This window comes from Rousettus aegyptiacus, unplaced genomic scaffold, assembly GCF_014176215.1.
Source record: "Rousettus aegyptiacus isolate mRouAeg1 unplaced genomic scaffold, mRouAeg1.p scaffold_m13_p_6, whole genome shotgun sequence".
Lineage (NCBI taxonomy): Eukaryota > Metazoa > Chordata > Mammalia > Chiroptera > Pteropodidae > Rousettus > Rousettus aegyptiacus.
In genome coordinates, this window is record NW_023416309.1 from 3325885 (window position 1) to 3347048 (window position 21164).

The following is a 21164-nucleotide window of genomic DNA, read 5'->3' on the forward strand; positions in this document are numbered from 1 at the left end:
ATATGTCAATGTATTCATGTTGTAATACATGTACGACTCTAGTGGGGAATGTTGGCAACAGGGGAGGCTGTGGATACATAGGAGTAGGGAGCATATGAGAAATCTCTGTACCTTCCCCTCAATTTTGCAGTGAACCTAAAACTGCTCTATGAAAATAATCTTTTTAAAAAAGAAAGAAAGAAAGAAAGAAAGAAAGAAAGAAAGAAAGAAAGAAAGAAAGAAAGAAAGAAAGAAAAGCCTCTCCAGCTGGTTCCTGTCATGTTTCTCTCTTTCTTTACCTCCAGGCTTCTCCAAGATGTGATCAGCAGAGCCTGCCTCTGCTATCTCCCATGGCTCTCACACCTAGCCGTTTGGCTCTGGCCAGCACCACTCCAAAGCCAAGAGGTCGCTGGTCCCTTCTCTAGCTGACCATACCCTTCCCTGGTCTTATGAATCTCTCCTCCTCTCATCCAGGCACACTGTTCTGTCTGTCTTGTATGTCACCTGTAGAATGCTCCCAAGGGAACTTCACTCTCGTTGGGCCCCAAAAAGCCCTGGGACACATCAAAGTCAGCTTCATACCTCTCAAGATGGCTCCTGGGTAGAGGTGGAACCTGGTTCCAGAGGTCAGAGAAGCTGTGTTTGGAAATGGGAGGGTCTGGGGTGGAGGGCCTTTGCAATGATAAACAGCCCCTGGGTGAGAGGGGGCCTCTTCATACTTGCTGCTATTCCACAAAGCCTTTAACCCAAGGAGCCAAGGAGCCGCTGAGGAAGTTACCGGTGTCCTGTTTCTTGGCACAGGGCCTTGGAGGGTCCACACCCCAGGACCCAGGACCTCGGCCAAGTGCCTGCTCCCTTCAGGGCCCTCACAGGGTCAGGCACAGCTCTGAGCACCAGGGAAGGAAAGTATGAGAGGAGGGGGCCTGGCCCGGCTGGGGGACCTCTAAGAATGCATTCCTTGGCTGTAGGTCTGTCTGCTATCATCCCTATTTGCTCATGTGTTGAGGGAGGGGGGTACCCCAGCAGCCCCATAGGAGCCCTCCATAGACTTGCCTGACCTTCAGGGTGGCTATAAACAGCATGACCTGTCAGCACTGTGAGGCGCTGCCCAAGAAACAGCTCCAGCAGCCTCAGAATTCCAGGAATCAACAACACAGTTGCCCCAGAATAGTCTTGGCCTTCCCCCTCCCTGGGACCCTCTGTCCTCTATGTCTCCATTGTAGCTGGGAGAGTCTGACAAATACTGGAACGGGAAAACTGCAAAGGGCCTGGTCCTCAGGCAAGCCTGCTAGGCTGGTGGGTGGAGCAGAGAGACAGGCCCCACCCCAGGCTCAGCACACCACTCTACCATCCTCACAACCCGTCCCAAGGAAAAACAAATAGAAAGTATTTTCACAAGGACATGTTAGGAAGGACTCACAAAGGCACTATCCTCATTTTACAGATGGATAAACTGACGTTCAGCAGGTGAACTGACTTTTCTAAAGTGACACAGCTGTGAGTAGCAGAGCCAAACAAAAGCACATACTTCGTCCATAAAGTTGAGAACCACAACATGTGCCAAGGGCAAAATTCCAGACTGTGGCCCAGCCTCTCGCCTAGCTGTTGGGTGTGGGGTGGGGGCTGGGCCTTTGGAGCTACTCCCACCCCTCCCCCACATCCTGGAGAACTGGCTGGGGTTGGGGGAGGGTGGGGATGAGAGAGCATCTCATGTTGCAGGCCCATCCAGCACCTGTCCAGGATAAATAAAGGCATTTCCCCCTCCACCCTCCAAGTCTCCCTCCAGAACCCCCTTTTCTGTGGGTCCTCAAGTTGAGACCCACTGAAGGGAGCCCTTGAGGGGCTGCTGCTGCCCCAGGGGTGATGCTATGGGGCCCATGGGCAAGGTAGAGTGGGAATGGAGCTACCATCCAGCCTGCAGGTGGCCACCTTCTTACAGAAGGAGCAGTAGACTGCACCTACAGCTGTTAGAGGACTGTCCCCACTCAGTGTATTCTAGTCCCCAGCCAGACGGATGACGGGGCAAGAGTGGGTGCTAGGAGTTACCACAGGAACTCCTGTGCAAATTCAAGCCTCAGTTTGCTGCCTCTGAAGCCTTGCCTGCCTGACTACTACCTCAGGATTGCAGTGCACGTGCAGGGGGTGGTGGCCCCCACTGAGAATGAGCAGGCCCTGCCTCTGCTAATTCCCCCTCTGCGATGGTCACCTGAGCGCCATTGCTTCCTGTGGGAAGTGGATCATGGCTGGGGTGGGAGAAAGGTCTCTCCAGAGAGCTGTGGCCCTGCATACCCTTGGGAGGCAAGTTCCTGGAGCAGAAGAGCCTAAGAGGCCATTTGGGAAATACCATAGCCCTAGTGGGATAGCAGGCTGGCAACATCAAGCCTGGGACACCCAAGCTCTGGGTATCAGCAGCCCACCAGACGAGTTTATGAAGAGCCCTGGGGAGGCCTCAGTGTCCAGTTTAGCTTGCTCTGTGGCCTTGGTGATTTGGGGTGTGCCCCTGTAGAAAGCAGAGATGCCATTATGCCCATCCCCCAATGCCCTGCCTAAACTGTGGGTTCTATTTGTAAAAGTCCCCCCTACTCATTAGCTCTAATACATCCTAATACATCCTCTCCCTGAAATGAAGACATTCTTCCTGTTGTCTAGCTTAAGGTCCCTATGCTGCCCTTTAAGCCCTGAGCTAGCAAGGCCAGGTGGTACATAGACCCTGGGTGAGGTAATTGGCTATCCTGGGTGCCACTGAGCCAGGAGGCTAATTCTCACCCACAAGGATGAGACAGGGAGCACCAGGAGGAGGCCTTGAGGATGGTGGGGCTGGGAGAGAGTTGGGCTCAATCCCAAGTGTGTGTGGCAGGTGGACATATGAGAGTGAATGTGGACAGTCCATCATACAGGGAGGAGCCCTGCAACCATGGGTGTAGGAATTTGGCAGGGTCCTGGGGGACGGGGGGAGGTGTCCACTTGGGCTCAAATGCCCATGTGTCACCATATCATCAGGCAGGGTGTGCAAGTCTCTAGGTGTCCTTTTAGTGTGGGATCCTGTGGTCTCCAGGGCAGTGAGTCTGGAAGCGTGTGGACTCAGGTTAGAATGAGCCAGCTCTCCAATAGAAAGATGGAGGGCAAGTCCTTGTCCCTGGGCTGGAGACAAGCCAGTGCCCTGCCCCAGAGGAATGTGGCCTCTATACCTATATCAGGTTCCACAATCGGGATTGCTTTTCCAATAGGGGCATTGGCTCCCTGCCCTCTCAGGCCTTCCCTGGCTGCCTCCCTGTAACCATCTACCCCCAGGGCCCAAGGAGAGTTTCTGCTGCTCTGGAGAAAAAACTGTCTTCCTGTCCCCAGGTGGGCAGCAACCCAGACACTCCTGCCTATCATCTATCATCCTCCAGTGACAGCCTGGGGCCTCAGCCTGTCCCCTTGTGCCCACACCAGCACTACTGGGGCCACCTCAACCTTATTCCACTAGGGCTTGTCTATTCCCTCGCACAACTCACAATCCACCCTGAGCCTCAGGGCCTTCAACCCCAGCTCTGCTAGACTTGGTGGAGATTCCTTTTACTTGACATATGTTGCATGAGCACCTACTATGTTCTAAGCCCTGGTGTAGGTACTGGGAGACAGCAGTGGTTAAAACAGTCCTTTCTTATAGACAGTTTCCTCTCAAGCAGATTTAGCTTCTCGGCTCTCTGGGTTTCAGTGTCTCCAGAGGAGCAATAGAGTTACTCAGATATTCTCCAATGTTCTGTGACATCGCCATCACACCGTGCTGTTCCCTGATCACAGATACTCCAGGACATGGGTCATTTTCCCAGGTAAGTATGCAGAATAAGATGTAAGACAGGCAGACAAAGCAGCTGTGGGTGAATGGGTAGGGGATTGGGCAGGACAAAGGCCCAGACTCATGAGGCCAGCCGGTGCAAGGTCCCTGGAAGGCCCAGGAAGGTGAGCTATTACCTTGGGTCTGGGATTGAGTGGCTGCTAGAGCCCAGTAACCTGTCCAATCCAGACCCAAGCCCTGATACCCAAGCCCTGATACCCACATGTCACCTGCCCTCTCCATGCTAGGAATTCTCTCTCCCCAAAGTCGTTGCTCATGTCCAGAAAAATGTTCTGGGTTTGGGGGCATCCTGAGCCCACCCCACTGAGGAAGGGCTTAAGAAGTTGCTGTCCTCTGTTCACCTGCCTGCCTGCCCTGAAAACTTGGCACTTCCTTCTCTGCTCAAAATACCTGCCACTTGCTCATGATGTTTCACTCTCGAAGCAGGCTAGCCAGTTCAGGTGGGTGAACAGCTGTGGCTGAGACCAGGGGCTTATAGTAGGCAGCATCCAGTTGGGCCCACTCCCAGCCCCCAGACTGAGGATGGGGTATGCTCTGTTTTTCAAGAGCCTTGGGGAAGGACATATGGGTGGACACACACACACCCCTGTAAACATACCAACTCACTTACCCGGGAGATAGTGAGCGGCATGTTGAAGTCCTTGCCTCCCTGTAGACGGAAGCCCCAGGGCCCGGGCCCAGTCAGGGTCACACTGTAAGACATGCTGGTGCTGACAGCAGCGGTCTCTGTGGACAAGGGAAGAGTAGAGTGAGAGAGCCCTCGGGCACCCCGCCTCCCCAGCCCATTCCTCTGCCCCTGCCTCCCGACCCCCTACTCCTGGCCTTGCCTGCTCTGTCTCTTGCTGCTGCCCGGCCAGGCTGCCCAGGCTACGTGGAGCTCCTGAGAGACTCCTAAGAATAGCTGGGAATGAATGCCATCGACACTGATATCTGCCCTCTGCTGCGCCCATAAATGGATTGTAACCCTACACTGTGCCCGCCCGCTGAGGCCTCCCAGCTGATCCACAGTGACTCACATGGCTAATATAGCCCCTGGGGAGGGGTGTCCAGCACCACTACCCACCAGGGGTCAGGATAGGGGACTGGCCAGGTCAGTGATAATGCTCTTGCCTCCTGCTCTCCTTGATCCCTCTGCCCTCTGGAGAACCTAGATGTATGCACCCTCCCTAGCTGTACCCACCCTTTTTCCCAGAACACCATAGCTGAGCTCCCTCGGGCAGAGGCTTTTCCACTTATGTTATTGCTGCCCTGTGCTCACTGGTGAGAGTTTGAACCTTACTCAGTGTGCACTCCTGATGGTCCCTAGGACCAAGCTGAGCTTCCAGCTTGTCTGGACAGAGCTTCCATGCAAAAGACCAATAACTGGCCCAAGGTTGTCCAGCTATAAAAAAGATCATAATAGCAGCAGCTCTGGGTACAGCCAAGCTCAGCTCCAGACCCTTCACTCCATTATCCCTTCAGACCTTGAAAGGCTACTGCCTTGGCAGGAACCAAGGATCAGAGAGGTTAAGTGACTTTTCCAAGGTCACACAGGGAGTGAACTCAGGCTACACTGGAGCATGGGCTCATTCCCATGGGACTCATGCCAGATAACAGGCTCCCAGTGGGCACAGGTTCTTCCCAATGCAGGGGGAGTGCAGAGGGTGGAGGAGTTCCTGCCTGTATCCCTCGGCACAGGGTCTCAAAGCAGGTCTGGGGCAGGCCCACACCCTTCAGATCCTCTAGGCACCCAGCGGTTATTCCTGGCTCTCCTGTCTCATTTGTGTTCTGGAAAACTTGACAGCAGCATGGAAAGCTCCAGCTGCCAGTGTGGCATGCCAGGCCCTTGTGCCCTTTGTGCTGGAATGGCAAGGGGCAGGGAGGAGGGGAAGAGATGCCATTAGCTCAGCTGCTGAGACATAGGGCCAGAAGGGGCAGGGAAGGGAAAGCGTGTTTGATGCGTTCAGCCCATAGCTCAGAAACAGTGTGTTCTGGGAGGGGAGCCTAGGTACCTCGAGACTCCTGCCAGCATGGTCTTCGGCCCAGGATACTTCCAGAAACCCTTCCACAGAAGAGATCCAAGGCCTTGGGTGGTCTGGAGATAGATCGAGGTCCACCCTGGCTCCTAGTTGGGGAAACTGAGACTCAAAGAAGGCAACTGGGCTGGCTGCTTTCTGGCCCTCCTGGAGGGCTCTAGCCTAAGCTGGGGCCCAGAGACTAAGTGCAGGGTGTGAGTAATTTCCCGGCTGCCAGAATCCTTCTTCACATTCTGGTCCTGGCACATACAACATGCAAGGTAGAAGGAGTCCCCACGTCACAGGAGCATTTGGTAACTTTCCCAAGGTCGCAAAAATGTCAAATAGAAGAGGCCAGAGAGGGACCTGTGTTCTTTCCTCTTCTTCACTACCTCCTCTGTCCTGTATCATGCAGTCCAGCCTGTCCTTTCTGCCAGGGCCTGGCCCAAGAGGCAAGCCACTTCTTGGTAACAGCAGCTCATTTGGGGTGTGGAAATGGGGGAAAGTCTGGTCTTTGTCCCTCTTCCACTCTGTTTGAGATGGGGACTTTAGGAGAGAGTCAAGAGGTGGTAATAGAGGGAGGGAAGGAAGAGAAGTCTAAGCACAAGAGGGCAGGCCTGGGGTTTCTCTCCCATTGAAGCATCAACAGATAGAGACCATGCTTGTCTGAGACCTTCTCTGCTTTTTATTTTCCAATACCTCTCAGAGCCACACAGCCCTGGGATGAACTTAAACTACTGATTTGAAAGAAATCACAGATGCAGTGTACACATGTGTGCTTGGTGTACATGCAAATATGTACATAAGGGAGAGTGTGCCCGCAAATGTATGTGTGCACAAAAGTGTGGGCTGAGGTAGAAATGGTACACTGCAGGGAGAAGCCAGAGGTGAGTAACAGTTTCCAGTGCCCGAAGATCTGTGCTCAGCTTCAACTGGTGGTTGTGGGAGACAGTGAGGCTTTCTGTGTCAGGGCAATGCCCAGCCTGGATGCAGAGGCAGCTCATAAATAGCTGGTGTGTCCCATCAATATTAGCATTGCCTGGACAATCACAGCACACAGCATTTGAGGAGAAGCATACAGCTCCAGGAAGCAGAAGGGCCTGGGCTTCACTCTTCAGGCTGAGCCTGAGATGCAGTCTGACGAGATGAGAAGTGGGCGTAGACCACTTTGCAGGGCAGGAATTTTGTGTTTCTAGGTGAGAATCCAGCATACCATGGGTGACAAGACCACTTCCAAAGCTCACAGTCTCACGGGTGATCCTGGGTATGTATGTGTGAGGGGTCGTGAGGAGGCTGGATGTGTTCCGGAAGAAAAGGAGAGCCCAAGTTGCCCTACATTCTAGAGTCTAGGCTGGGGAGCAGCTCCTTGGTCTGAAAACAAACAGCGCACACGTGTTTAGCCTAATGAATGACCCTGTAGGCACAGTCTCCTCTGTGTTTAGGGTCACCGAGTAGTGAAGGAAGGTTGCATGGAGGGCCAGGTTGTATCCTGGGTAAAGGATGGGCTTTCTCTGAGACCACAGGCAACTCAGCCTGGAAGGTGGAGCCAGCAGTCTAAGACTGTCTTCAGGATGTCCCCCTGGGATGTCCTGCAGGCTCACAGGCTCCTGGGGTCCAGACTCAGCTCTCCTCACCTTACCATCCAGTCCTCCTCTTCCCCTCCACTCCTCTTCCACATCCAGCATCTCCTCTCTCCCTACTGCCTTAAATGCCTCATTCCTTGCCTGTCCCTATAGCAGTGGCTTCCTCTGGTCTTCTCCCTGCAGCTCATTCCACCCAATCTGTCCTTCCCCAGCCACTACAGAGGCTCCCAGTTACCCTACAAAGTTTACCCAGCCTCTATTAGGGCTCCAACTAAATCCTCCCAAGGGCTCCTTGTCCCCCAGCATCATGCCTAGAGACCCCTCCGGCCAGCACCTGAGGGGGCCTTCCCACAGCTCCTACTACCTCCTGCCACACTCCCTTCTTCTACTTTCCCACTGTCAGCTCTCAGGTTCCCTTTGGCTGCCTCTGAGGTTACAAAACAACACTCCGTTCCAGGATACTGAGTTCCCCTGTGCCCCACTGCATTTTCATGGGCACAGTCTGGACCCCTCAACCCCCACCCCACCCCACCTGGCAATCCCCCACTTCATCTCCACCTTCCCTGGGGAGCCCTCGAGGCCTTGCCTCTGCTTTCAGCACCCTGTGTGCTGATACCTCGATGGCAGTGCTTATCACATTTTAGGTGACTGCTGATGTGCAATCCTTCTCTGCACAGTGCCCAACCCCCACCCAGTATTCTCCCTAGGACAGGCATTATGCCTTTTGTTATTGTCCCAAAAGTCTGGGGGTCACAGCTGAGCCTCCGTCCTGGCCTTTGTGTCCATGCACAGTGCCTGGGCTCATGGCTGGGGAGTGAGTCCTCTTGGGGCTGGAGCGTCAGTGGAAGATTCCTGGGATACTACAGCTAGGGGAGCCCGGGGGCTCTACGACCATAGGGAGCAGCCCAGAGCTACCCCTCTCTGGGACATGCAGGGGAGCAGCCTTGGAAAAGGAAAGCAGGAAAGTGTCTCTGGCCTTGGGCTTTCTGGAAAAGCCCAAGAGAGCCCGGGAGCTGGGAGTGTTGTGCTGGTGTGAGTGGAAGGCCAGGATGGGGACCTGTCGGCTGAGGGGGAGAGGCAGCCTCAGGGCCTGTGCCCATGGCATTTCCAGCATTCCAGAATATGGCCTCTAATCGCCATCGACATTCCGTTCCATAGGCACTTGGGCTGACAGCTGGCCTTCTTTTAATAGCCACAAGTATTCTGGGCAACATCCTAATCTCAGGGCATTCATAGCAAGCACATACACAGCTTGCAGCACCCCTACGCAGGTATGTCCAGCCTCCCATTACGCACCACATACTTGGTCACATGCACAGCTTAGAGAGACACATTAGGGTACACTCAATCCCATTCCCTGTGGTGTCACAGTGACAGAGAGCATGTACTGGGAACATGGTCACACACGCTTACACACATGTGTACATATGTCATAGGACAGCAAGGCCACCGCCACCTGCTACCTACGTGCAGTTAGTCAATCACACACAGACACTCTCAGGTGTAGTCACAGACCACACTCAGGCCTGCTCAGAGCATCTAGGAGTAACAGACCCCCAGGCCTTCTAGGTTGGCAAGGAAAAGCTGCCCATGAGAACAAACTCCGCCTTTCATGGCCACTCCCTGGGCAACTTGTCCCTATCTCCACCCCTTTACAGATTGGCAGGCATTGGGCCCAATCACCTTCCTGGCAGCCTCTGCTTCACATCCCTGGGGCTTGGGAGGAGCCTTGGCTTCCACATCCTCCAGGCCCTGACCCCAGAGGGTCACTTGCTGCACAGCACCCCATGTAGCTGCTGCCTCCGTGTCAGTCCAGCCCTGGGGGAGGTAGGAGAGTCATTGTGAGGTGAGAAGGACATTCTGTAGTCTTGCTCCTGCCTTCTTCCCCACCAGGACTTATTCCATCCTCCCCAAGATATTAACTGGGGTGAGGCCCATGACATTGCAGGGTTGCTGGTTACCAAATCCCTGTAAACTGTGAGTGCATGTGCCAGGGTATGTGTGTGTGTGCATGCTTGCACATACTCATGTACATTCTAAAGCATGTGGGATGGGTATGTCTTAATGAAGGTCTAGACCTCTGTTAACAGAAAAGATTCACTCCTTGGTGTCTCTTACTACAGTGGTTCAGAGAAGGGACCTCTGACAGCTCTTCTCTCAGCCCTTTAACTGAGATTTCCAGGGATGGGAGCAGTGGGAGGAGTTCAGCTGAGGCTCTTGGTGAGACCCACAGTGGGACCTTTAGGCACAATATGGAGGAGGCCAAGTGTGGCTGGGGATGGGAGCCCATGGTGTAGGGAGATCTCCTAGGGACATCAGAGGGCATAACAGTTCCAAGCCCTAAGGAAGGGACTGGCAGGCTAATAGCTCCAGGACTGACAACAACAATGGGGTCGGCATCTACCCATGGGCATCCTAGCCAGTTTTGGATGTAGAGGTGATTTTTTCCCTTTCAGAGGAGGGGATAAAGGCTCAGAGAGGGTGAGTGACCTGCCCAAGCTCACGCAGTGAGCACATAGTAGAACTTAGACTTGAACCCAGGTCGACCCCCTGACTCCAGGGCCAGTGCTCCTTCCTCTGTATTCTATGTGCTCCTCCAGGCTCTCAGATGGAGGGGGCTTAATGCTGAGAACAAGAGGCCCTGAGCTAGCTCTTGTCTGTCTCTCTGGAGGCTCATAGGGGCCAGAAATGCTAGTCTTTTCAATATGTGGCTCTAAAGGGTAGTGCCAACATAGAAAAGAGATGTCCTGGAGCTGGAAGACCCATGTTTAGTCCTGGCCTTGCTTCTGGGTGATGCTTCTCTGGCCCCAGTTCCCTACCTGTCAGGGGTGATGGTGCATGGAAACACTATAGGGAAGTTGGGAGGGGCTCTTGCAGCCAGCATCCCAGGGTCTTGAGGTTCCCTGAGTCTCAGAGGCTGCCCTGCCCGGAAGCCTGAGGATAGTTTGGTTGAGGAAGAGATGGCCAGCAAACAAGGGCCCAGTATTCTTACCACCTCACTTTCAGATCCCAGGGATGCCTGGCGCCTCTGTCTGGAGATCCAGCTGAGGTCCGAGGCCTGGCTGCTCAGTGTGGAGCGGTGGGCAGAACGGTAGCTGGTGTATGGGCCAGCGTGCTGGCCTGACATGCCTAGCAGCACCCCGAGGCAGGGCAAATTCTGGGCTATGGCCATTCTGCAGGAATGGCACAGCTGGTTAGAGCACAGGGGATAGACAGACAGACATGAAGAGATGAGGATGGATAGACAAACTGATACAAGGCTAATGGAAATGAACTGATAGCCACTGGGGAAATAGGGTGATTCAGACATTAGGTTTATGAGGACAGACAGACCGATGATGGAGTGATGGGAAGTGATGAGGAAGGACAGATAGGTGCTGGGGAGAAGGAAACTGACAGGCTTACAGGGCTGGGAATGGACAGAGAGATGCTGGGGCCATGGGCATGGAAGGAGAGCCTTAGGGTAGCAGGTTCAGCCAGATGCTTGGCTCCAGCACTCAAGTGGCTGACCCAAGACACATCTCTGTAAATGGGAACCTCTGAGCTGGATGGGCTAAAGCCTGCTGGACCTCAGCAGGGCAATGAGTTACTGACACCACCAGACAAAAGGAAGCACTGAAGCCCTTCTGGTGGGAGAGGCCAGTGTGCTAGAATTCTATCAGCAGAGAGCACTCGGCTTGAACCATCCCTGGGGCTTTGCCAGGGCCCTTGAAGTATAGCTGAGCTCTCCCTGTTGTGATCTCCTCAGGATGTCACTGTCTGGGAGCTTCTCTTTATAGTGGGCAGCACTGCTGATCAGCCATCCTGGCTGCTTTTCATCCTCGGCTGCAAAAATCTCTAGTTAGGGCTGGACACTGTCCAGGGAACCCTGATGTCCCTTAAAGCTGAGCCCCCTGGGAAGCTGGAGCAGCAAAGGTCACACAGGCTCCAAAATCCACCCAGTGTCACTGGCTACTCATAGCTGCCAGAGGTTCCCACCCAATGAATATACAAGAGACAGGAAAGATGGTGGATCTCTGACCCATTCACAGGCTTCCATGGCCATGAGGGTATGTATGTCTGGGGACCTGGGGTTAGGGCCTGGAGGAGGGCTGCACCTGTACTTGGGGTGGGTGATGGCATAAATGATGGGGTTGTGGATGGCAGAAGCCTTGGCGATGATGGCTGGCACCGAGTTCATGTAGGGCGTCAGGACATGTGAGTACCTAGAACAAAGAAGCTGTGGTCCCCCTGCCAGCTGGCCCTCCCTAGTGACTCCACAGCCCACCGCCCTCTCAGGAATCTTCTTCCTCCAGCCCAGGCCCTGCTAGGGGCACAGCCCAGCTTGGCCCAAACTAGCATGGCCAAGTCAGCCCCATGGGAGAAACTGCAGCACCAGAGAGAATTCTGATCTGAGGTGAGTGGAACTCAGAGAGTCATTGAGGGAGAGGCTGGGAGGAAGGTATGCCAGGTTTGGGGTTTCATCGTCCCCCGGAACCTGTGCTGCTGGCAATAAACCCTCTCCACCCCCAATGACTCTCTGCTCAGCTATTCCCATGCCCCAACCCAAACCTGATACCCATAGTTCCCCTGGTTCTCTGAGAGTCACTTCACAGGTGAGTCCACCAGGGGACCATTTCTGCACAAGGAGAACTCATACTTAAATACTTCCAAAGATTAATAGCTCTCCCTGTATCAAAAGTGCTTCAGAAGTCTGGCCTACGTCCATGCTGTTGCAAATGTCAAAGTCCTCAGACTCTTGCCACAGAGGACTGGAGAGCAGGAGGTGAACAGAACCACTGGCTGTGTGCCCAGGTGAAGAGGTAACTAGAACCTCAGGGAGAGCCATGTATTCCCAAGGGGTCAGACAGGATGTGGTAGCTCTTACAGGCCCTCAGGCCAAATCCAATGTGACCCAGAGCTCCCCCAGCATTTGTCTTAGTGCCTCCAGGAACCAGGCAGACCCAGCTCTGGTGAAGCATCTTACTGCAGGAGGTGAAGAAGGCTGTGAGGCTAGACTTAGTGTGTGAGGACAACTGGCTTCGGCTTGGACTGGGGAGGGAGAGGCTTTCCTAGGGCCCCCTACTCCTCTCCCACCTCTTCAGCCCCCTCACCCAACCCCGTAGCCATTACTTACCCAGCAAAGGCCATCAGGGCCACAGTGGAGTAAGGGGCCCAGGAGAGCACGAAGAGAAGGATGACCAGCAGCACAACCTTAGCCATTTTCCACTCACTCTGTAGCCGCTGTCGTTGCCGGGGCAACTCACTGAGGCCCTCACAAGCCCCAAAAGTCTGGAGAGCCCTAGGAAGAGTATAGAGTTGGGTCTGGCCCCATTTGGGTTGCAGTGAGTGCCAGGGTCATGGCCACTGTTGGGGGGCCTCCCTGGACCTGGCCATCCCTTCCAGTGCAGGCAGCCCCAACACGCATAAAGTTCACCGTTACATCCAATCTAAGCTGGCTCCTTGGGGTCCCACTGACAGTATCTTCTCTGCCCCCTAGATCCTCTACATGCCTAAAAGTCCCCTCTTGAGAAGATCGTATTTCTTGAGGCTCCTGTAAGCACTAGGCTGCGATGGTCTCTAGGCATCTATCCAATAAGCACAGGTGGTCAGTTTGTCTTTGCCTGTCTGGAGCTGGGAATGCCCTGGGGTGGGTGCAGGTGTGAGCCTCTGGCAAAGGGGCATGACCCCTCTCCCGTCTAGCCCCTCCTCCACGCCCAGCTCTTACTGGCCTGTCTCACGGATAGCCCGGAAGATGAAGATGTAGCAGTAGATGATGACAAGCAAGGGAAGGAAGAATACGAAGCAGAAGAGCAACATGGTGTAGGCACGGACTGACGGTGTGAAGCTCATGTAGTCCCAGGAGCAGGAGGTCAGCAACCCCTCGGGCACATAGGCACCTGGGAGCCAGGGGCAAGCACTCAGTGTTCTGGATTGTGCTGACTTGGGCTCCTCATTCATCAGGGACTTTGGACATGCGGTCTGGGATCTTGGAACACTGGCCCTAGCCCCATCCCTGCTCAGTGCAGGGAGGAAGCCAGGGCACATGAAGGAGAACTTGCCAAGACTTTTCTGGCAGGGGCACCAGCTCAGGAGACAGCTGGCAAAGCCTACTGCTGCCTGTTCTTGCCAGTTTGGAGCAAAGACTTCACCAGAGCCCCAGGGTCCTACTCCCCCAGGTTTCAGCCAGCTTTCTGGCCCCACCAGAAAGGGTCCCACAGGAAGGGTCCCACCAGAAGGGTGGGTGCCTTGCTGCTAAGCCTCATACCTGATGAGGCCTCGCACCCCAACTCCCACCTGTCTGACTCACTGCAAACTCATTATCAGATGCACTTGTCATTTCCTGCCACCCAGGAACCACGTCTTCCCCTCTGTATTGAGGGATGGGAGCCTACATCGTTCTGTGATAGCTGGTGGTACAGCTTCAGTATTTCCTGCTGCTAGTCATACCCCCTGAATGGTCACCTGCCTTGAGGCTCAGGCAGTTCCCTGACCCCTCCTGCCAGCTAGTCAACCCAAGTCTACCAATCTGCCCCTTGAACATGCCCCTCCCAGACTATCTTCCCCTCCTCCAATTCCCCCAGCCCACTTACTCCAGCCAAAGAAGGGTGGAAGACTCCAGGCCAGGGCGTAGAGCCAGACACCCAGCAGAACAAGCGCTGCCCGCCTCTTGGACACCACCCCGATGGCAGCCAGTGGGCGTGTGATCACCAGGTAGCGGTCCAGTGCAATAGCCGTCAGGGTAATCATGGAGGTGATGCCAAAGAGAGCCCCACAGAAGGCATAGAACTCGCAGCCTGTGGGCACAGCTCCCTGACCTCAGCCCTTAGCAGGAGCCCATCAGGTATTCCAAGGGAGAAAGGGTCTGAGGATGGCATGTATTTGGCTCCTGCCCTCACCTCTCAAGAAAAGCAGCCTGAGGCCCTCTGCACCCTGCCTACTTGCCACATCTGGCAGAGGCTGGTGGAGGCCTCAGGCCTGAAACCTGAGTCTTCCCTGTTGCTCATTCATGGGATGAGGACAGCTACCCACTCCCTGCCAAGGAAGAGTAAATCACTTCCTCATCTGGGCCACACCACATCATAGGTGGGGCATCCCCTGCCATAAACCTCCCCCTCCCACCTCCAGCAAAAGGGAGCCCTGAGTGTCTACCTGCCGGCCCAAAGAGCCACCGCTTATAGAGGCTGCTGGCGAAGACAACAGGAGCCTGGGTGAAAGACATGAGGAAGTCGCTGACTGCGAGGTTGATAATGAACATGTTGGCAGGTGTCCTGAGGCCTCTGCTCCTGTGAGGGGTCAGAAGCTGTCAGGAGGTGCTTCTACTGGGGAGCCTCCCTCTATTACACATGCACACATGCACATACACACATGGACATGTGCACATAGGCCCATGCACATGCACACTTATGTATGCACACAGACACGAGCTGCTGGGCCATCTGCTGCCCAGCAAGTACTAGCCAAACAGCTCTGGTGCCTGGCAGTGCAGTCTGAGAATTGAGACCCTTATCTTTTGAGGGTAGTTCCCTCAGAATGAAGCAGAGAGCAATACCTCTCCAAGCCTGCTGGCCAACAGGTGGTAAGCCGCACTTGCTGATTGCCCATGTGTTTTTTTGTGGCATCCATTAATTCTTCTCACCCTCTGCATCTCCTCTGCATGACCTATACTCTCTCCTTGGACACACCCTCATTTCTCTGAGCCCCTCAAGGCGAAGTTCTACCAAGTGGCTTCTCCCTAGGCTCCTCTTTCCATGTGTCCAGACTGTGCTTCCTTCGCCCTCTGGCACCCTTCTCATCCCCATTCTTCCAGTGTCATGGTCTGGGCCCTGCTCATCACAACTATGTCTGCATTCCTCACCCTCAGGGGTGGGAAAGGGCAATGGAACTGAGGATTATACTCCAGGGACTAGGCTCTTTCATAAACCTCATCTCCTGTAGCCATCCATCTTCATATCTACTCCCACCCCCATTTTCCAGATAAGTTCACTGAGGCTCTCACTCATGATGTCGTTTGCTCCAGATCATAAAACTCAGTAAGTGGCACAGCCAGGATTCAAACGTATTTGCTGGGCACTGCATATACATAATCATTACATTGACTCCATGAAGTAAAACACAACTCCATTTTGCAGACAAGATGGGCTCAATGAGGATGAATGACTTGCCCACAGTCATTTCAGCTAATAGATGGTAGAGCCTGGGTTTCACTTCTCTCCCTGTCAATCTCAGCCATTCAGCCTGCAAATAGGGCAGGTGTGGAAGGAAGGGGTGGTTGCTGAGGGGCTTGAGGACTCAGGGCTGCTCTTTGAAGCATAGAGAGGATGCACCTGCAGAAAGTATAGATGACCGTCAGATTGCCCAGCATCCCTGTGAGCCCCACCAGCAGGATCACTGTGCCTAGGGTGTAATGGGCGTGGTCTGGAACATCGACTGTGGGAAAGGGGACCCCGGCAGCAGCCTGAGCCCCAGCTGCCTGTAGAGAGACAGAGAAACAGGGCATCATGTTATCCTGTCACCTTCAAATAGTCCTGGAAAGAAAGGTTAGGGTTCCCACTATGGAAGGTGTAGAAACTGAGGCTCAGAGTGCCCAAGTCACTTACCCACATAGCTAGAAAGTAGCTGAGCTGTAATGGAAATGTAGGTCTCCCTAAAGTTGAGCCCAAGCTCCTACACCATGGCACAGAGGTATAAGGCTTCTAGGAGTGGGCTCAGATCTCCTGTTGGAGGCTGGTAGAACAGACTGACATGTCTAGCAATTGGGGACATGGCTAAGATGACTCTACCTTTCATTGAGGAGAAGGCAGAGCCAACTCTTGGGTGGGTTCCTCTCTGCTATATGGGCCCTGTCCCAAGTGCCAAGACAGTCAGCAATAGTATTCTAGGCACCCTCAACACTGGGATAGAGGAGTGGGGTAGAGTTCCTCTCCTCTGAGATGCTATCCCCTCCCAAGTTTCAAGGAAGTGGTTATATTCCCCTAGAGTATATCTGGGTAGGATTGGCATGAAAGAGAGGGAAAGAATTCCCCTTTATAAAGAAAGTTTAATGATATCAGTTATGTGCGGGATATAAACCTAAAAGCAACAAATGAGCAGGACAAACAAACAGAGACTCATGGACATGGACTATAGACTAGTGGTTACCAGAGGGTAGGGGTTAGGGGGAGGGGGGAGGTATATGGGGTAAAGGGGGTCAATCATGTGGTGATAGAAAGAAATCTAACTATGGGAGGTGAACACACAGTGTAAATATATATAATGCCTTATTGTTAAAGTGTATAGCTGAAACTTACTGGATTTCATTAACCAATGTCACTATAAAAGAAAGAAAGAAAGAAAGAAAGAAAGAAAGAAAGAAAGAAAGAAAGAAAGAAAGAAAGAGAAAAGAAAAGAAAAGAAAAGAAAAGAAAAAAGAAAGAAAGAAAGAAAGAAAGAAAGAAAGAAAGAAAGAAAGAAAGAAAGAAGTTAGTTAGTTTAGGCTTCCCAGAGTCACTACAGGAAGATATGATACTGTGAAGCCAGTACAAAGAGATTTAAAGACACCTCCCTCCCCAGCTTCTTTTCGGAGGAGTGGTTTATTATCTATCCTGCCCTAACCCCTATAGCTACCAGAGCCTTCCCATTTTGTCTAGAACCTAGGCCAGCATTCCAGAGTCCAGAGGGTACCCTCAGCCTTCCCCAGTTAATGGTGGAGTTGGTTGGTATGGCCCTGGGATCTTGACTAGAATGATGGAGGCAGCAGAACACACCCAATGCCCCATTATGGGCTAGACAAATCCAGAAGCCTAGTGTACACCTTCTCTTGAAGGCTCCATGGAGTATCTAACCACTCTCAGAAAAGAGTGGATGTAGCCAAGGGCTATTCCAGCCCTTTGTCCTTCAGGACTAGTCTTTCTATTCCTTGGATGCTCTCTTCAAGGAAAAATGTGGTCCACACTCTCCTCTAGTGGCCTATATGTGTAGGACAGGCTCAGAGAGGTCCACTAACATGCCCAAAATTCCACAGTAGAGCACAGGCCTTTTCTATCTCTCTGTCTAAGCCCCTGTGTGTCTCCAGGTCAAGGATTGGGATAGTGGAGGGGAAGCTATGTGCCTGCACACGCTTGCCCCAGACTTACTGTGGAACTGATGGGCAGAGGTTGGTCCAGGCTGGAGGTACTGCTCGGGTAACTGTCCCACCTGCTGGGTGAGGCTGGGGTGGCCATGCAGCTGGGCTCCTGGGCTGGGTCCAGTGGGACTCTTGGCCCCACAGGAAGGCTCATCCTGAGGTAGGGTGGTTTTTTCTTGAGCCCACAGAGAAGTCAAGAGTGCAGAGCACTCAGGATATTAGCTGTGCCCAGCTTCCCAACTTTCCTCTCTGCTCAGCACTCCTATCTGGTTAGCAAGCCTCCTGCTCCTGGACCAACGTGGACCCAGCTTGGGGCTGGTGACTGATCTGTATCCAATGAAGCACAAAGGAAAATAGAGCGTCACAGTTGTGGTGACTCAGAGCCACAAGTTCTGTTTCCACCTTTAAGGGCTGAGAGTACACATGCTCAGTTGCTTGGTACCACTGCCCCCTCAGACACAGGTCCCTGATGATGGGAGAGAGAGAGAGAGCGAGAGCGAGAGCGAGAGAGAGAGAGAGAGTGTGTGTGTGTGTAATTGTGTGTGTGGGGGGGGTGTGAATTGCCAGGCTCAGGCTCCTGGACATTGAGCAGAAAGAAGGTTTCATCCTCCCTTCTGACTGGACTCTCTCTCTTCCCTGAGTTCATCAAGAACGGCTTCTGCCACCCCCGAAAATCCCAGGGCTGTCCAGTGGGCAGGTGAACCTATGGAGCCCCAACTTCACCCTTTCCACAGGGTGCCCTGCAAGCACATCCAGCCCACATGAGCCTGTGTGTGTGTGTGCGCGCGTGTGTGTGTGTGTGTGTGTGTGTGTGTGTGTGTGTGTGTGTGGGGAGAGAGAGAGAGAGAGAGAGAGAGAGAGAGATCTTACAATCAAGGTGAGATCAGATCATGAAACTTTTTTGTTTAAGTATAAATGTTAAAAAAAAAAATAATCATCAAAAACACAAAGTTGATAGAGACCCGGGAGCTTACCCAGGTCTGACCTGAAGTCCTGGCCCAAGACAAGTGAATGTCAGAAATGGAGGGGATCCCAGGTGGGCATTTGCCCCCTTGGAAGAGGCAGCAGGAACAGAAGCTTTGAGCCCCAGAGCTGAAGAGGGTGGAAGGTGTGTATACTTTCTTGGGGGGGCGGGGTTCTCCTGGCTTCCAGAAATGTCCTACTTCGGAGCTGTGTCTTGAGGCACAAAACTGAGATTTGTGGAGCCCCTGAGTGGAGAGATATGTCATCTCTTCTTCCAGGGGTCCCTTGCCCGCACAGTCTTCACAATTTTCCTAGAGCTGAAGAATTGGGCTGGGGATGGCTGCACCCACACATCTCACAGGTGCCAACTCGCTGTTCAGATGCACATTCTCTTCCATTCAAGGTATTCAACTTACAGAGGTTCACCTTGGGTAATGGGTGAGGCTAAAGGACCGGCTTCACTTCCTCTCCTAAAGCCCAGCATGGACTTACCAACTGCAGGCTTTCGAATATGGGCATTTAACTATTAATCTCAGCTGGAAGCAATTCTGAACCAACACAAAGTCCCATTCTACATCAGACTTCACTTTCAACATGATAATTAGGAGGGAATGCGGGTTAAGTAGCTAGCACCAGCCTGAAGTGTTTGTCAGATGGATAGTCAAAGAGGGATCACATACCCAGAGCACCACAGGTCTTAAAGCAATGCCTAAAATCCCAAGGAATTGAATCCCCAGGCCTGGAGCCTTCCCAAGCCCATATCTGCTTATGGTGTCCTTTCTCCATGGTTGACACCTAGCCACCCTCAGGGATGAGAGTGATGTTACCCCATTTTCTCCTGTGCTGTAGCTCCTCTGAGGAGGGCCCACCATGGCCCACTTGCTCATCACACACACACACACACACACACACACACACACACACACACACACACACAGGCTCGTCTGGGCACCCCTACACTTGCCCAGAGCCTGCTATCCAGGCTGAGCCAGAAGGGCTGTGTGGGCAGCCTCAGCTTCCCAGGACAGAGTGTTGAACCATACCCCAGGGCCACCACTGCCCAAGCTGTCCATGCTGTAAGCCACAGGGTGGGGAGCCCCTGACTGTCCATTGCTTTTCTCAGACTAGATGGCTCCTGTCTTCCCAGGTACCCAGCTGTGTCCCTGCCTCTAAACCCCACTTCTGCTCCCCACTCTTCCCTTTATGTCTCTCCCCCAGTGTGGCCCAGTCTTTCGATGACGCTCCTGGCTGCCCCGTCAATCATCCCATGGGCTTCACTCCACCCCAGAATCTCAATGCAGGGACAAAAAGGGCAGAGGTCTTCAAATTCTCATAGTCACCTATCCCCCCACTAGTGCCCACTCCTTCAGAGACAGGTCTGGCATCTCTTCCTTTCTCAGTCTCCGAGGGCAGCCTGACCTTGGCATTCAGAGCTAGCCATGGCTCCTGCTATACCTATGGCTCCAGCAACACCTGAGCTGATAACAGGGCTACCATACCCATACACAGCCCTTCTCCCCATGCTCTCCCCTTTCTCTCGCCCCTCTCCTTACAGCTCATTCTTCACATTGCAACCCTAAATGTGTTTGGGAACAGATTCTGTTAGACAATCCCATGTTTAACCCTTCACTGGTTTTCACTGCTCATAAGACACAGAAAAGCCCTAATGCGGTGAGAGGGAGGAGGAAAATACTAAACATCGCTGTGTATAGGGTTAAGATGTGGGTTTCTTGGGGAAACTAAAACCTCAAAGGTCAGCAAACAGAGGCATGCTGTCCCCCTTAGTGTCCGTCTGTGGGGGCCAAGCTGCCGTTATATCTGGGGTTGTGTGCTAGGACAGGGACCTGCCCCTGCTACTGCCCCTTTTTAATGCATGACCAGTCGGACTTGTTTTGGGGGAACAGCAGCAAAACTCAGGCACCAGACAGTCTGGATGTTGCTGCCAGTTGAGCAGAGAGCTGTCTGAGTGCACCAGTTGCCAGCACCTGGAGACCATACTGGAAGCTGGATTCAGGCCATAGGGGAAGGGGAGGCCAATTCCTGTGGGTAGTCAAATTCAGGTACAGCCCCTCTTGCTGGGGAAGGAGGAGGCAGCTCAGTGCCTGGGAACCTGAGCTTCTGGGCCCAATCGCCAGGAGTTCTCACTGTGCTCTAGCTCAGCTGACTTCTTCTCAGACCACAGAATATACACAGTTCCTCTGTCACCCAGCCTCTGTTCATGCACTGCTACTAAAAACTTTCCCCACTCTTTCCTTGGGTTTCAGCTCAAACACTATTTCAAAAAGGTGTCAAGGAAGCTGTCCTGAGGACCCAGCTGTTCACAGCCTCCTGTCCATCCTTGGGAGCACTCACCAATGGCATTGTTTACAGTGATTGTCATCTAAATGTGTCTGTCTCCCTGTCTGGACAGAACACAGGTGTATTCACTTCATCTTTGTGATTCACTGCCCAGCAGAGTGCCCAACACATTGTTTCAGGAAAACAAAAATTGCCCTGGTCCTTTCTTCTTAAAATGTTGTCCAAGGACCAGAAATATCAGTGTCATCTGGAGCTTGTTAGAAATGCTCCAAACCTACTGAATTAGGTGACCCATTTATAAGCTAAATGAGAGAGATGCTGTTCTAGACTCTTTAGAGGACTTACGGACTGTTAACAGGTGGCGGAAGCCAATCTGAGAGGACACTGAGGCAACCCAGAGATTAGCAACAGCACGATGCACT

At 53.1% G+C, this 21164-nt stretch overlaps 2 protein-coding genes across 7 annotated transcripts in view; both read right to left on the reverse strand.

Moving 5' to 3' along the window:
- Window positions 1-4737, reverse strand: part of LDB3 (LIM domain binding 3) — a 62309-nt gene extending 57572 nt beyond the window's left edge. For all 6 annotated transcript variants that reach the window (XM_016142793.2, XM_016142791.2, XM_016142792.2 and 3 more), the window contains exons 1-2: window positions 4648-4737; window positions 4431-4546 (exon numbers count right to left, since the gene is read on the reverse strand). In XM_016142793.2, the coding sequence (XP_015998279.1) occupies window positions 4431-4523 (93 nt within the window). In that variant the 5' untranslated portion in view covers window positions 4524-4546; window positions 4648-4737. The remainder of the gene's footprint in view (window positions 1-4430; window positions 4547-4647) is intronic.
- A 2409-nt stretch (window positions 4738-7146) lies between these two features.
- OPN4 (opsin 4) lies at window positions 7147-17635 on the reverse strand. The gene is made up of 10 exons (XM_016142778.2): window positions 17492-17635; window positions 15704-15849; window positions 14529-14662; window positions 13970-14173; window positions 13105-13276; window positions 12514-12678; window positions 11495-11602; window positions 10390-10570; window positions 9081-9215; window positions 7147-7185 (listed from the first exon to the last, which is right to left on the reverse strand). Exons 1-10 carry the CDS (start codon window positions 17633-17635, stop codon window positions 7147-7149), a joined length of 1428 nt encoding a protein of 475 aa, XP_015998264.1.
- Window positions 17636-21164: the final 3529 nt, after the last annotated feature.